The following is a 16,471-nucleotide window of genomic DNA, read 5'->3' as shown; positions in this document are numbered from 1 at the left end:
CCGGGCCGGGCGGGGCCTGAGCCCTCAGGGGCGGGGCATGGGCGGGGCTTATATAAGCGGACGGCAGCCTGAAGGCGGGGCGTGGGGTCGGTGGCTGCTGGGCGGGCGGGGCGCAGGCCGCGGGGCCCGAGCCGGGGGGAGCGGGCGAGCGGAGGCGCCGAGGATCCGATTCACTCGCTGGGGAGACCTATGGGCCGAAGCCGTGTAAATGCGTTTTAAGGCGAGTGCGGGGAGTGGCTCGGGGAGCCTCCGGGAGCGGGCGCCCTCGGCTCCAGTGCTGACCTGCCCCCGGCCCCCTTGCCTCCTCTCAGCAGGGGCCTCGGCTCCGCAACTGCCACTCCTCCTCGGGGTGTTGCACAAGTTTCGAGGTCACCGGCGACCCCCCCTAGCAGCACGCCTGGCTCTGGCCCCCGCGAAGGAGGACGGGGCTTGGTAAGGGGGTGTGGGGGGGCGGGTCCTCGGCCCTGCATGCGGGAGGGCTCACCTGGACAGAACCTCAGCCTTAGGGTTCCCGCCCGGGAGCCCGCAACCCCTACACACCATGTGGCCCCATGCACGCTTGGTTAGAATCCTAGCACGTCAGGACCAGCCTGGCCCTCCATTTACAAACGGTGAAACTGAGGCTACCAGAGGAGACAGGGAGTAGCCAGTGTCACGCAGCGGAGGGAGGACTCGAATCTAAGCTCTTGCTCTTGGGCTGAGACTCCTTGGTGGGGCCACGCCCAGCCTCTTTATTTGGGCGTGGTCAAGACTGAGGGTCCCCTGAAAACTTCCCCACTGGAGCTTCCTGGCTTGCCAGTTCCCTGTCCTTCTTTCCCCTTTTGCTAAAACCTGAATTTCACTACTGGAAAGGACCTCCAAAATAATCCATCCATATAACAGATTGGAAAACTGAGGTTCGGAGAGGCAGTGAGTGACATCTAGGCATGTAATGCATTGTCTCAGGCCAGGATTCCTGATCGTCCCCACACTTCCCAGTGAACCTAAGCTCCCCAGGCATGTGGGTGTGACAGGACTGAGCCCCGGGCTTGGGGAGGTCAGGGAGGGCAGTGGAGAGCAGTGGAGGGCAGCCCCCTCCAGCGGCTCCCTCACTCCGCACCTCCCCTCCCTGCAGTGTGTTGCATACTTTCTAAGGCGGCGGGGCGGCGGCTCCATCCAGCCCATCGGCTCCTCCTCCTCGGCATGGCTGGCTACTTGAGCGAAACGGACTTTGTGATGGTGGAGGAGGGCTTCAGCACCCGAGACCTGTTGGAGGAGCTCACGCTGGGGGCCTCACAGGCCACCGCGGTGAGCCGCTGGGAGTGGGGGTGGGTCCCCTGTTCCCTGTGCAGGCCCAGCGCATTCTCCCCAAGGACTCCTCTGGCCTTCGTCTTCCTTCACTAATTTGGTGCCCAGTCCCGGCTCTTGGCCAGACACGGGCTCATTGCATCCCCATTTCCTTGTCCTTGTCCCCAAACTTTGCCCTTCCTGCCTGCCCTGCCCTGATGAACAGCACCCCACCCTCTAGGTCAGAAACCTGGGAACCCTGTTTCCCCCGCACCCCCTGCTTTGGGGCATCACCAAGCTCTGACCACGACTTGCCAGTGTGGTCTTCTGGGGCCCTGGCTTTGTAGATCAGGCCTCATCTCTCTAGAGTCTCTCTCACCTCCTCCCTGCCTCCTCCCGCCCGCTCCTACTATATCACAGCCACGCTCAAACTCAGAACTGTGTGACGGTTCTCCACTGCCTGCCGGGTCAAGCCAGAGCTCTGTCTTCACAGTCCTCTCCCAGCTTCCCCACCGCCTCTCCAGCTCCATCACAGCCCGACCACTACTGGTATTTCCCAGTGATGCCATGTGCTGTTACCACCCCATTTCCCCGGCCTGTTCCCTCCGCCTGGAATGCCCTTCTGCTGGCCTCTCTCGCTCTTACCTGCTTCTCTCCTTCCTCATTACTCATCAGGGTTACTTTTTCCTAATCTCCCAGGCGGATTGTTTTAATGTCCTTTTCTCCGTGGCCTCCACTGCATTCTGTAGGAACTCCCGTCGAGTTTATTGAACGGGCTCGTAATTTCTTAAAGGGTTTTTCTGTGCTCTTCAAGACCCAAGCCCCATCTGGTCATCTCTGTCCCTTAGCATAATGTCAGACACCAAATGGGCTTGAGTAAAAAAGTGTTGCATAAAAGGGAAACTGAGTCCCGGTGAGGGTTTAAGTGATGCTGTCTCACCCATAGCCTCATCCACGGTGAGCCCTCAGCAAATCTGATGACCAGCTCACAGGCATGGGGCGCAGTGCAGTGGGATTAGCTCAAGGCGTCAGCGACCACCTATTTGTGGAAGACAGTGGGCTGCAGGCCATAGCTCTGGCCCACAGGGATGCATCGGATGAATTCGCACACAGTTCTGATACTTTGGGAGTGTGCGCTAAATGCAACGAGAGCATGAAAGGCAGAGTTGCTTTATTGGTTCAGAGGAGGCGGCATTTGAGCTAAAACTTGGAGACCTTTTTGGAGAAAGGGTCTTCTGCGTGAAGGGCATGGTGGGAACAAGAGCTTGGAGGTGGGAAAGACACTCCAGCGTGGAGCTGTAGCTAGGGGAGGGGTCAGAGCCAGATCACAATCCCCGTCCCCCCTCGAATGCAGGCTGAGGAGGCTGCCTTCTGTGCAGAGACTTTTAGAGGCGGCCTCAGGGTGAATACCTGGGAGCATTGTAGATGGGCCACACCGGGAAGGGGCTGAGCGCGGCCTCACGTTCACCCTTCTCATGCAGGGTGATGTTGCTGCCTTCTTCGTGGCTGACCTGGGTGCTGTCATGAGGAAGCACTTCTGCTTCCTGAAGTGCCTGCCGCGAGTCCGGCCCTTTTACACTGTCAAGTGCAACAGCAGCCCAGGTGTGCTGAAGGTCCTGGCTGAGCTTGGGCTGGGCTTCAGCTGTGCCAACAAGGTGAGCCTGTGGCCCCCTCACTGGCACCTGCCCCTCGCTGCCTGCTCAGCACACACATGGCTGGGCTGCTGCGGGTGGGCCCCCCGGGGAAGCAGGGGTCCCCTCTGGGAAGGGCCGCCCACTTGGGAGGTGGTTCAAGGGATCAGGGAGGGAAAAGCAGGCATGGAAGTTCTAAATTGGAACCTTGTGTGCCTCTGGGTAGGTGGGTCTCCTTTTTAAAGGAGATTTTCAAGCTTCTTGGCATAGAGTTATTCATGGTATTCTTTCAATTAAAGGGAAACAAAACGAAAACACCTTTTTATCATGGTTTTCTTTTCCTTTTAATAAGTCTTATTAACGTGTGACAGTACATTTTCTCAACTAGTCCTTCGAGAATTCTGTTGTGTTGCCAATTTTGCTGCCTTTCTCATTCGATTAATGCTGTTGTCTTAATCGCCTCTTGCTGTGTCTGGATTTACTTTGCTCATTTACTATTGTCGTTGAACTACAATGTGCTAGTCAATGTGTAAGTAGGGCTGACACTACAGTGTTGAGCAGGGCAGGCTCCTTTGTCCCAGAGTTGAACGCTTAGCTCATCTATTTTCATCCTGTTCTTAGTTGATAAAAGCCTTTTTTTAATTTAAAAAAATTTTTAATGTTTATTTATTTTTGAAAGAGAGACAGAGCACGAGTCAGGGAGGGGCAGCGAAAGATGGAGATAGAATCCAAAGCAGACTCCAGGCTCTGAGCAGTCAGCACAGACCCCGACGCGGGGCCTAAACCCCGCGTGAACTGTGAGACCATGACCTGAGCCAGAATCAGAGGCTTAACTGACTGAGCCACCCAGGCGCCCCTTTATAAAAGCCTTTAAGCTATAAAATTTTCTTCAGAGTATAACTATGGACATATTTATTCATTTAGCAAACCTTTTTTGATCACCGACTGTGGGGCTAAGTACCATCCAGGTGGGGATTTAGTGAATGAATGAAATAAAACAAAAAAGGCCCTTCTTTCATGGAACTTGCTTTCTAAAAAAGCAAGCTAAATCAGGAAAATCGATATTATTTTATAAGATGGTCAAAGCTATGGAGAAAATTCAGGTGGGGAAGGGAAGTAGAAAATGTTGGGAGGAAGGATTATACTTTTATACAGTTTGGCCAGGGAAGGCTTCACTGAAATTTGAATACAGACCTGAAGGAAGCAAAGGATCAAGCCAGGTGGATAACTAGGGAAAGAACATTCCAGGCAGAGGAAACAGCAAGTGCAAAGGCCCTGAGATGAGAGCAAACCTGATGGGTGTTGTGTTGTGATGTTGTCATTACTGTTATTATTATTTTTTAAATTTTAAATGTTTATTTATTTATTTTGAGGGTGAGGGAAGAGGAACGGAGAGAGGGGAGAGAGAGAACCCCAAGCAGGCTCTGCACGGAGCCTGATGCAGGGCTCGAACTCACACACCGCAAGATCATGACCTGAGCTGAAATCAAGAGTCAGACGCTTAACTGACTAAGCCACCCAGATGCCCCATTACTGTTATTTTTTTAAAATAGTTGGTAATGATTGTTTTTAGGGGAACTCCTTTTAAATCCTTGTCAGCAATAAGGCTGAGTGTTTTGAGGAGGATTTTATATCCTGCGACTTTGCTGAATTCATGGATCAGTTCTAGCAGTTTTTTGGTGGAATCTTTTGGGTTTTCCATCTACAGTATCATGTCATCTGTGAAGAGTGAACGTTTGACCTCCTCCTGGCCGGTTTGGATGCCTTTTGTTTCTTGGTATTGTCTGATTGCTGAGGCTAAGACTTCCAATACTATGTTTAGTTACAGTGGTGAGAGTGGACATCCCTGTCTTGTTCCTGACCTTAGGGGGAAGCTCTCAGTTTTTCCCCATTGAGGATGATATTAGCGGTGGGTCTTTTGCATATGCTTTTATGATCTCGGGGTATGATCCTTCTATCCCTACTTTCTTGAGGGTTTTTATCAAGAAAGGATGCTGTATTTGTCAAATGCTTTCTTTGCATCTGTTGAGAGGATCATGTGGTTCTTGTTCTTTCTTTTATTAGTGTGATATATCACATTGATTGTTTTGCGGATATTGAACCAGCCCTGCATCCCAGGTATGAATCCCACTTGATCGTGGTGAATAATGATTTTGACGTATTGTTGCATCTGGTTGGCTGGTATCTTGCTGAGGATTTTTGCATCCATGTTCATCAGGGAAATTCGTCTGTAGTTCACCTTTTTAGTGGGATCTTTGTCTGGTTTTGGAATCAAGGTAATGCTGGCCTCACAGAATGAGTTTGGAAATTTTCCTTCCATTTCTATTTTTTGGTACAGCTTCAAGAGAATAGGTGTTAATGCTTCTTTGAATGTTTGGTAGAATTCCCCTAGAAAGCCATCCTGCCCTGGACTCTTGTTTTTTAGGAGGAGAGTTTTAATTACTAATTTGATTTCTTTACTGGTTATGGGTCTGCTCAAAGTTTCTATTTCTTTCTGTTCCAGTTTTGGTAGTTTATATGTTTCTAGGAATTTGTCCATTTCTTCCAGATTGCCCAATTTATTGGCATGTTATTGCTCATAATCTCTTATGATTTCTGCAGTGTTGGTTGTGATGGTTCCTCTTTCATTCGTGATTCTATTCATTTAGGTCCTTTCCTTTTTCTTTGTGATCACACTGGCTAGGGGTTTATCAATTTTGTTAATTCTTTCAAAGAACTAGCTTCTGGTGTCATTGATCTGTTCTACCATCTTTTTTATTTCAATAGCATCGATTTCTTCTCTAATCTTTATTATTGCCTGTCTTCTGCTGGCTTGGGGTTTTATTTGCTGTTCTTTTTTCCAGCTCTTTAAGGTGTAAGGTTCGGGTGTGTGTCTGATACCTTTCTTCCTTTTCTAGGAAGGCCTGGATTGCTATGTACTTCCCTCTTATGACCACCTTTGCTGCGTCCCAGAGGTTGGGGGCTCTGGTGTTACCATTTTCATTAGCTTCCATGTGCTTTTTAATTTCCTCTTTAACTTGGTTAGTGAGGAGGATTCTAGAAAGAGACCCTGGAGGAGAAAGAAGGAGAGCTAGCCTGGGCAGGATGACATGGGTAGGAGAATTCTGGGTGGGAAAGAGGTGTTCCATGGTGGCACAGTGAGAACGAGAAGGTTCATCTTTATCAAAGATGAATGTTCATACTCTTAGTGAGTGATAGCTGAGTCCACCTCTATCAGCACTGCGAAGCCTCTTTGCATTAGCGCTTGCTTTGTACGCCTAGTTTTGTGCGTGTCTCACATGAAGCTGTGAGGGGCATAGGGGGAGAGAGAGAGAGAGCGAGCAAGAGCCATTTTACAGTTGAGGAAACTGTTGGCCAACCACATACAGCTTGCTGGTAGCAGGGCCAGGACCTCCCCCTGTGGCACACTGGGGCTCTGCTCGGGAGAGGAGGAAGGGGATCCTTCTCCAGCCTTCCTGGTCTAGAGGTCAAGAACAGAACCCAACCCAACCCTGGCTCATCTTGTGCATCTGGAAACCCAGAGGTGGGGCCCTGCGCTTGGCCCTCTGGCCTCAGGGAGGGCCTCCACAGAGAGCAGAGTTGTAGGGTGCTAGGGCTCAGAAGGATCTGGAAGTCCACAGGGACATTAAAAGCATGTACTGTTGCTGAGCACTTCTGTCACGCCAGGTACTTTGCTGAGCGTTTTCTGTACGTGATCTCATTTTGTTCTTGCAACAACCCTGTGAGGTAAGTATTCTTACCCTGATTCTGACAACAGCCCTGTGAGAGGAAGCATTTAACATATGGGCAAGGAGGCGCAGAGGGTGAGCGACTCACTGGGAAGTGGCCTCTTGCGTAGGGCCAGTGGCAGGGGGGGTCTCCGGGTGGCAGAGGGGGGTCTCCAGCTCTCTCACTGCATCTTTCCATTGTCCTTGGGGAGAGGACGGCAGAGCTGGGCCCCAGTTGGTGACCATTGCTTTAGCCAGCACCTGGGCTGGGAGAGGCCAAGGCCCCTCCCCGCAGGCGGGAAAGTCACTAGCCTTTGGGTACAGGTACTGAGATGGCTCTGGGATGCACAGCTTTTCTTGAAAGGCCAAGGCTGCCCTCTTCTGGTGGGACATCACTAGTGGCTACGCTTGGCAGCACCATGCCTTGGCGGGTGTTGACTGAGGACTCTGAGCTAGGGCTGGGTGTACAGTTACCAACAGACAGGTCAAGGGCACAGGCCCCGCTTTGCATGGGGCTCTGATCCACCCACCCACCTTCTCAAGGACCTTCTGTCACCTCCCATACCCCATCCTGTCTTCTCTTGCAGTCTCTACCAGCATCCTCCCCTCTTAAAAATCCTTCCCGGGACTCCATACCACCCCCCGGCCCAGTTCCATGCTCCCACTTGACAGCTAGAGTTGTCTACACTCACCTGTCTGTGCGCCTCTGGCTCTTTGCTTTAGCACCTGCATCTGAGCCACTGCATCCCCATTGCCACTGTCACTGCTCTGAGGAATCTCCTCTTACCAACATCCCCAGAGATCTCTAGGATCCAGTAGGCACTTTATTTTAATCGCTCACTTTGAATTATTCAAATAATACACCAATTCACTTACACACACACATAGGCCATCAGCTTTATGTCTCCATAGATAATCATTATGAGTTTGAGTTTGGTGGGTATGCGGTACTTAAAAAATACTTACAAATATGATCCATAGAAAATACACAAAATATAAAAAATATTTATGTGGTGGACACTGTCTCAATAGCTTTAAACGCAGAGGGTGTCGGAAATCTGTCCACGTCGATGCATTTCGACCTTGTTGGGGACACTCCTTGGTCCCCTTATTATCCTGACTCTCAACAGCATTCAGCATAGTGACTGTCTGTCTGTCTGTATGTTTCTGTGATAATAACACTTAATGTGAGATCTATCCTCTTAACAAATTTTCAAGTGTACGGTACAGTGTCGTTTCCTACAGACAGGGCTCTGCAGATCTCTGGGACTTAACTCACCTCACAGGACTGGGACTTTATGTCCACTGAATGGCGACTCCCCATTGGTGACATATTCTTTTTAAAATCAATCAACAATCACCTGTGCTCCCGGCTGTAAAAACTTCCACAGCAAGTCGGCTGATGGAGGACTCGGCTCTGCACCTGCCCCGCCCCTGCACGGGGCACCTCTGACCCCCGACACCCTTCCCCTGTACAGACACAAGTTGCAAGACGAGGTTCGCTGTGCCGGCAATGATGTTATAATCAGTGTATCATCCCCGCCTTCTGGACGCGTTCTTTGTCCTGCCTTCCCCACAGGTCTCGGATGCCCGACTTCCCGCTCTCTAAGTGGGAGAGCGCCTCTGGATTCTGTCTCAGGCCCCCTTGCTTGTCAACTCTCCCCCCTCTTAGGGAAGTTCATCTCCTCCCACGGCTTTAAATGCCATCACGATGCCACCACCTCCCACGTTTTGGCCCCCAGCCCAGACCTTCTATATCCAGCAGCTGACTTGATACCACAGGATGCCCGGAACCCAGTGTGTTCAAACGCACTCCTGATCTTCCCCTTCGAGAAGGGCCCCTCGGCCTGCAGGGCATGGAGTCAGACGTGCCCACTTGCGGCAATCCACCACCACGCTCGCCAGCCCCGCCTCCGGGGCACAACTCCCCCATCTGTTATGTCACCCAGGGCGAGCATGACCGGTCTCCCCAGAGTCCTCTCGGCCCTTCCTGAGCCCAAGTTCGCATGGTAGCCAGAGCGACATGCATTTAAACCTTGCATTTGAAGTGCACGTCTGACCACGTCCTTTCCCCTCTTGAAACCCTTCAAACGGATTCTCACGACTCATAGGGTAGAATGTAAATCCACATCAACCCACCTCCCTGCCACCTCATCTTCCCCCACTGGGCTCCCCCCCCCCCCAGACCCCTCCAGCGTCCTCTGGTCCTTGACTAGGCCGAGCACACTCTGCCTCAGAACCTGTGCACGGGCTGTTTCCTCCACCAGAAACATTCTTCCCTTCCTTCTCCACCTGGGCACGGCCTCCTGCGGGGCTCAGCCTATTTTTCTGACCCTCAGAAAGGCTGTCCTTCACTCCTCACACCTGGGCCTCCCGTGCCACTTTCCCCACAGCCTGAAAGCTTCACAGGGTCAGAGACTTTATTTTACTCGCCACTTGTTTTCTTTAGCACCAGTCACAGAGCCTGGCATCTCAATAGAGACTCAGAAACACTTGTAACTCAGCATCGAGGTTGAATTTTCCATTACAGTATTGTGGTTAAGAGCTGGTTGTGCTAAAGTCTGGCAGGGCTGTCGGCTTTGCCACTTGAAAGCTGTGTGACTTTGGACAAGTCCCTGAACCTCTCTGAGTCTCTCTTTCCTGTCTCATAAGACTATGATGAGGATTAAGTGAAAGAGTATATAAAATATAGTTTTTATTTTTTAAAATGTTTTTATTTATTTTTGAGAGAGAGGGAGAGAGAGACAGAGCATGAGGAGGGGAGGGGCAGAGGGAGAGAGGGAGACACAGAATCTGAAAGCAGGCTCCAGGCTCTGAGCTGTCAGCACAGAGCCCAACGCGGGCCTAGAACTCCTGAACCACAAGATCATGACCTGAGCTGAAGTCAGATGCTCAACCGATTGAGCCACCCCGATGCCCTATGTATATAAAATATTTAATGCAATGGCTGCCATATGGTAATTCTCCAATGAGTAACAATAGTTACTGTTTAAGTATTTATAATCAAAACTAAATCACAAGTCCCAAATTGCTACCATTGCTTCTTTTCTTACCTCATGTGGCGAATCTGGGAGCAAAATCACATTTTCAGGGCACCTGGGTGGCTCATTGGGTTCAGTGTCCGACTTTGGCTCAGGTCATGATCTCACAGTTTGTGAGTTCAAGCCCCTCATTGGGCTTTGTGTTGACAGCTCAGAGCCTGAAGCCTGCTTTGGATTCTGTGTTTCTGTCTCTCTCTGCCCCTCCCCTGCTCATTACACTGTCTCTCTCTCTCTTTCTCTCTCTCAAAAACAAACAAGCATTTTTAAGAAATCACATGTTTTCATACCCACTCAGACTCAGGGTTTTTGGAAGTAAGCTGTGAGGGCAGCAACCCCAGCCCTGTCCCACTCTGCTCCTTACTGGCTGTGTTTTGGCAGGCAGGTGGGCTCCTCTGAACTCGATTTTGTCCTCTGTAAACTGTGGCCAATAAATACTTCATAGGACAGTTACCGGCATCACATCGGATAATGCACAGTAGTACCTTGTGCTGAAAAGTTGCTAAATTGAAATTAGAGTCTTATTATGAATTTTCTTAAATTTATTTTTGAGAGACAGAGACAGAGAACAAGCAGGGGAGGGGCAGAGAGAGAAGGAGCCACAGCCTCCAAAGCAGGCTCCAGGCTCTGAGCTGTCAGCACAGAGCCCGATACGGGGCTTGAACTCACGAGCTATGAGATCATGACCTGAGTCGAAGTCAGACGCTTAACTGACTGAGCCACCCAGGCGCCCTTAGAGTCTTATTATAAACTCAGGCTGGCCTAAGATGGCCCTGTGTCTGCTATAGCGTTTCAGAACTGGCTTCGTGTTGACTTCCTTCCCCTAACTGTGGAGAGTCAGACTTGAGTTTGAAAGTTGGCCCTGCCTCCTTGTTGCTGCAATTGCCTCTCTGAGTACCGGTCTCCTTCTCTATAGAGTGGATCCAGTACTCCTCTGATGGGGTTGTTCTAAGGGGTAAATAAAGCAGTTAATCCAAAGCAAGGGTTGGCAAATCATGGATGGTTACCACACCCAGGCCACTGCCTGATCTTGGGAAGCGTGACTGGATCGCGTCCGTGCTCGTTCCCTCATGTGCTCTCTCTGGCGGCTTTGGTGTTGAGTAATCGTCACAGAACCTACATGGCCCGCTGAGCCCAAACCACCTGCCCACTGGCCCAAACCACCTGCCCACTGGTCCTTTACAGAAAAGGTTTACTAACATCTAATCTGGCGCCTGCTTGTGGTAGGTGCTCAGTGATGATGGTTGCTCTCATCTTCATCATGGTACCATGAATGCAACGATCTCATGAAACGGTGTTCTGGAAAGGTGAGGAAGAGGAGGCCCCCTGGGGAGAGGGGCTTGCCAGAGTCACCCAGCACAGTGCTATCCACGCAGCAGGCGTGGGTGTGGGTGTGGGATGATCTGGTTCTGTGAACTTTCCAGTGCATCAAGGAATACTCTTTAAACATTAAATCTGTCAGGGAAACGTGTCAGATGCCTACTGTCAGGGCCGTTGTGACTGCATATCGTGTCTTCGTTTCGTGTGAATTAGAAAATGTATCCCTGAAGACAGTTGTTATGATGAATATACTGATTTTGTCAGGATGAGATGCTTTACTGCCGGGAAGTTGTGACAAATATATAAATCTACCATGTATTCTCTGTGGATGGGACCTCCCTCCCCTCAGTTATACAGTGCGCTACCTGCATGACTGTCTGTGGCAGCCTTGCCTGTCCAAGAAAGGTGAACCTGCGTGAGTCCTCATTTTCATATATCTGTTGTGTAAAAACGAAGCCCCCTTCTTAAGGACCTCCCCATGCGTGGCTATGACTTTGCCCCTTGTTTGTGCTTCTCGGCTTCTGTGGGCCCGGTAGGCCCTGAGCCTCCTCACCATCACCTTTGGGACCCCACAGGCAGAGATGGAGTTGGTCCAGCGTATTGGCATCCCCGCCAGTAAGATCATCTACGCCAACCCCTGTAAGCAAATTGCACAGATCAAGTACGCTGCCAAGCATGGGGTCCGGCTGCTGAGCTTTGACAACGAGGTGGAGCTGGCAAAGGTGGTAAAGAGCCACCCCAGTGCCAAGTAAGCTGAGAACCACTCATGTGGGGAGGCCGGGCCGAGTGTGAGGACAGCGGGGGCGGGAGGGGTAGAGGTGGAGCAGAGGACCCTGCCCTGGACCCGGCCACAGTCACAGGAGGTTGGGGTGGGCGCTCCTCACTGGACCCAGCATGCCAGGGCCTGACTAGGACAGAGGCAAGAATAACCGCGACGGCCCAAGCAGAGCAAAGCCCACGGTGTCATGGAGGTCAAAGTCATGGGCCGAGAGAGCAACGGGGGGTGGCCAGGAAAGCTGTGCCAAGGAGGTGACATTTGAGGTGCACCCGAGGGGCAGACAGAATAAGGAGGGCGCACAGACAGTGCAGCAGAGCGAACTGCTGATGCAAAGAACGCATGGAGGTTGGAAACGGCATGGGTGTTTGAGAGATGAGAGAAGTTTGGTGTGGCTGGAACGTACCGTGTGGGGTGAGGGCAACGGTCAATGTTGGTCATCACGGTCACAAGGGGCAGGGGCCTGATGCCAACGGGCTCTGGCAGGGGCCAGGGCTGGACTTCTGCTTGGGCTGTGGCTTTCACATGATCACTTGACACCCTGGAGATTGGGGGTGGGGCCTCCTCGAGGTGTTGGGGAGGCCAGGTGATCGGACACTCTGGTTCACCCGAAGCAGCTTCCATTTTGTCTGTTTTACATGATATTGGGGTTTCCAATAAGACTGTTTAAAAGGTGGTGGCCCTCACGCAAGAAAAGTTGGAGAAGTCTGGCTGGTGTGGAGGCTGCCTCTGAAGAGGCGGGACCAGGGCAGGGGCCTAGGGCTGGGCCCGAGGACATCCAGGGAATGGCCTGGCCAGGCCCTGGAGGCTGATCGGCAGTGCAGGGACACGCAGGGGTCAGGAACCTGCGGGGCGGGCAGCTCTGAGCTCACGCCCCTTTGCTCAGAGAGGCCGTGGCTGGGGTAGGGGGAGATGGGGTCCACCCGGCAGAGGTGCCTGTCTCCTCAGGATGGTTCTGCACATCGCTGCGGAGGACTCCCCGAGCCACCTGAGCTTCAAGTTCGGGGCGTCGCTGAAATCCTGCAGACACCTGCTCGAAAATGCGAAGAGGAGCCACATGGAGGTGGTGGGTGTAAGGTGAGTGCCTGGAGGCCCCACCGACCTGCCAGGCCTGCGCCCCTTTCCCAAGAATTAATCACTTCTATACGAGCGCCCCCTCCCGGCCTCTCAAGGAGGGCCTGCCCCTGGGCCTAGAGTCCTGCCTTTGGAGAGCTTCCTCTCTTTGGAAAGAAGGTTTGGAGTGTCCCGAGGACTCAACCCCGTGGTCCCCACAAGGTCTTGTCCTCGGAGGCTCCAGGAGAGACCTGTGCAGGAGTTATACCAACTTGTAGGCCAAAGGTTGTGCAGCCACATCTTTGCTCTGCCTCTTTTCTTGCAGGGATATGGAAGAAGTCATAATAAAGACCTAACAGTGTAGTTTTCATTGATCCCGTGCTTAGGATATGCCAGGCACTGTGCTAAATGCTTCAGGTACATTATCCCACAGGCCTGTGGGATCTTATCCCCACTTTATAGGTGGGGAAACCAAAGCACAGGCAGGCTACACCGCCAACAGACAGGTACACATAGACCTGGCTGACTCTAGGGCCCTGGTCCTCATTCCAGAAAGCTCAGCCCCGGTGGCAGCACAAAGGGATGGGAGGGACACCAAGTACCAGGGGACCTTGGCTCTAGTCTCTCGTCCACTTCTCACTTGCCACAAGACCCTTGGTAATGTGTTTAACCTTCCAGACCGTCAGTCACTGCATCTGTAGAATGGGTACAGTGTCCATGTCCAAGGTTGCTCCCGGCTGGGGCTGAGCCGGTTGCACCTGGGGCCCTGCATGTAAGCCGGGGCTATTCCTCCCTTCCCAGTTTTCACGTTGGCAGTGGCTGCCCTGACCTTGAGGCCTACACTCAGTCTATCGCAGACGCCCGGCTTGTGTTTGAAATGGGTGCTGAGCTGGGCCACAGGATGCACATCCTGGACCTTGGTGGTGGCTTCCCTGGATTGGAGGGGACCAAAGTGAGATTCGAAGAGGTAACTCTGGGGTCAGATGCATGATACTAGGCTCTGTGGAGGGTGGAAGAGGGCATACTGGACACTGTGAGTGGAGCACATACAATGTGTTGTATACTGTGCTTGGTGCTTTATCTGGCCTATCTTTTTTAAAACGTTTATTTATTTACTGAGAGAGAGAGTGAGAGAGCTAGAGCATGAGTGGGGGAGGGTCAGAGAGAGAGGGAGACAGAGAATCTCTGTTCTTCGCAGGTTCTTTGCTGTCAGTGCAGAGTCTGATGCTTAACCTACTGAGCCACCTAGGAGGCCCTGGACTATCTTACTAGTAGCCCTGTTTACAGCTGAGCAAACTGAGTTTCTTGGAGGTTACGTCACTTTCTGAGTCCCAGCTCTGGCCTGTCTGTAACCCATGCAGATATTTGAAGCTTAACCACTCTTATTTGCTTAAGTCCTAAAACTCTTTGAGGGCCTGGTACGCTCTATTCCTCCTTGGGTGAACTGATGAGGAATCAAATGGGAGGGCGAGAAAAGGAAAAGCCCACCTTGTCTACTCCTTTTGAGATGAAATCAAGAAAAATGTGTCATCGCAATCCCCAATCCAACCACTAGAGGTCGCTTCTCCTAAGTAAGTGCCTAGTCCTGGAATATCCACATCCAGGGACTGACCCTAAGCAAATAATCCCCGATGGACACAAAGAGTTAGCCTCAAAGATGAGCATTGTAGCAGTGTTCGTAACAAAAGGCCCGTGGACTTTCCTGGTCCATCTAACACTCAGGAACTGGTTAAATGATGAAACATTTGTACGACTTCCATGTGAGGCCATTCACAGAATCTGTTGAATAAAACAGGTTATAAAACATATATATATATATATATATATATATATATATATATCCCTATTATGTTTATAATAAAAATGGCATTTGTATAAAAAAGAAAGGGGCTACTGCAAAAAGTTAGCAATGATAACAATCTGCATGATAGAATTAAGGGCGATTTTGATCTTTTTTCTTCTCTTTGTTTTCTGTGAAAAATGTGTCATTTAACAGATTGGTCATTTATAAAAGAAAGTTCCATATTAGGGCTTCTGGAATCGAGCACACCTCTTCCCATAATGGAGGCGTTGAGATAAGTGATTTACATGAATAGAAGAGTCTTGACCCAGCTCTGTGTGCCTCCCGCCTTCTTGGCCAACTGTCTGCAGTCCCCAGCTGGGAACTTAGCAGCTGCCAAGTCCTTCTTTCTGAAATCAAAGAAGCTTTCAATAAATAGACTTGGAAGGGCGCCTGGGTGGCTCAGTCAGTTCAGTGTCTGACTCTTGACTTTGGCTCAGGTCACGATCTCAGGGTTCGTGGGATCGAGCCCTGCATTGGTCTCTGTGCTGACAGCATGGAGCCTGCGTGGAATTTTCTCTCCCTTTCTCCTGCCCCTCCTCTGCCTGTGTTCTCTCTCTCTCTCTCTCTCTCTCAAAATAAATAAACTTAAAAAAAAAAAAAGAAATACACTTGGAGCTATAGGAAGTCCTCAGGATGCGAGACCCACATTTCAAACGTGTAATTGTCCTCCACCCCTCCCACCACCAGATTGCTTCTGTGATCAACTCGGCTTTGGACCTGTACTTCCCAGAGGGCTGTGGCGTGGACATTCTTGCCAAGCTGGGGCGCTACTATGTGACTTCGGCCTTCACCTTGGCAGTCAGCATCATCGCCAAGAAGGAGGTTCTTCTGGACCAGCCTGGCAGGGACGGTAAGTACCAGGTGGGCAGCACAGCCCCATTTTTTCCTGAAGCTAGGGACAGTAACTGGTCTGGTTTTAGGGGATGGGGACTCTGACGGGTAGATCCTTGCTTTAGGGAAACTTACAACCACGTCTTCTCTTACCCCCAAGGCACTTACTTAGTATTGTTTTTTCCTATGCATGCTTATATTTTATGAAGATTGAGATGAAAACAACCTCAGGGAGAACACCTTATTAACCCATTGTACACATGTGAAAATTGAGAGCCAAAGAGAATACAAGGGAATTGCTTAACAGGAAAAAGTAAAGCCTGCATTTGACCCCATGTCTGTCTCCTCTCCAAAGTACAGACTCTTACTCATCCAACTGCTTCTCATAACATAATGAAAATAATTAATAACAATTTATATTTGTCTAAGCCTACTAATAGATGACAGAACATAGGCATAGAGAGGTTGAGTCATTAGCCCAAAGTCACACGGCTGGTAAGGGGCAGTGCCTGGATTCGAGTTCAGGCTGGGCTGACTCATGGTTCTCGGCCCACACTGCAACATCAGCGCTCATCCTTGCCTTTTCAGATAGATCAGTTCTCCCAGCAGCACCCCCGAGTGAGGAGGGTCAGAGACTCTGATCCTGGGGCTTTGTCTTCTGCTCTAGGACCATAGGCAGGAGAGCTGAGGTCTGCATGTCTTCCCCTGAGAACCCATTTGGCAGGGTGGTGGGCTCCGCTAGAATGTCTTCTGTGTGTGCATGTGTGTGTGTGTACGCGTGTGCCTGTGCGCGCGCACATGTGTGTGTGTGTGTGTGTGTATAAAGATGACATTTTTCTGGCTTCCTTTATACATCTGGGTGATTGCTATATCTAGTCCAGCCTGGAGACCTGGCTTCTCATTTCAGCTCACGCACTTGCCCCGTCGTGTGCCTCTGAGCAAGTGGCTTAACACCTTGGGGTACTGAGTTTGGCTGGGCTGCTCTTTTGCCTTTGCCGGGCATCCAG

General features: G+C 51.0%; 1 protein-coding gene across 1 annotated transcript in view; it reads left to right on the top strand.

The window, feature by feature from the left end:
* Nucleotides 1-247: 247 nt before the first annotated feature.
* Nucleotides 248-16,471, top strand: part of AZIN2 (antizyme inhibitor 2) — a 33,532-nt gene continuing 17,308 nt past the window's right edge. Inside the window, exons 1-7 of the mRNA XM_039230025.1 lie at nucleotides 248-432; nucleotides 1,115-1,287; nucleotides 2,748-2,921; nucleotides 11,538-11,710; nucleotides 12,686-12,814; nucleotides 13,592-13,757; nucleotides 15,321-15,483. Coding sequence (XP_039085956.1) covers nucleotides 1,183-1,287; nucleotides 2,748-2,921; nucleotides 11,538-11,710; nucleotides 12,686-12,814; nucleotides 13,592-13,757; nucleotides 15,321-15,483 — 910 coding nt within the window. The 5' untranslated portion in view covers nucleotides 248-432; nucleotides 1,115-1,182. The remainder of the gene's footprint in view (nucleotides 433-1,114; nucleotides 1,288-2,747; nucleotides 2,922-11,537; nucleotides 11,711-12,685; nucleotides 12,815-13,591; nucleotides 13,758-15,320; nucleotides 15,484-16,471) is intronic.

This window comes from Hyaena hyaena, unplaced genomic scaffold, assembly GCF_003009895.1.
Source record: "Hyaena hyaena isolate Hyena2069 unplaced genomic scaffold, ASM300989v1 scaffold_3, whole genome shotgun sequence".
Lineage (NCBI taxonomy): Eukaryota > Metazoa > Chordata > Mammalia > Carnivora > Hyaenidae > Hyaena > Hyaena hyaena.
This window is presented reverse-complemented; position numbering and strand designations above follow the sequence as displayed.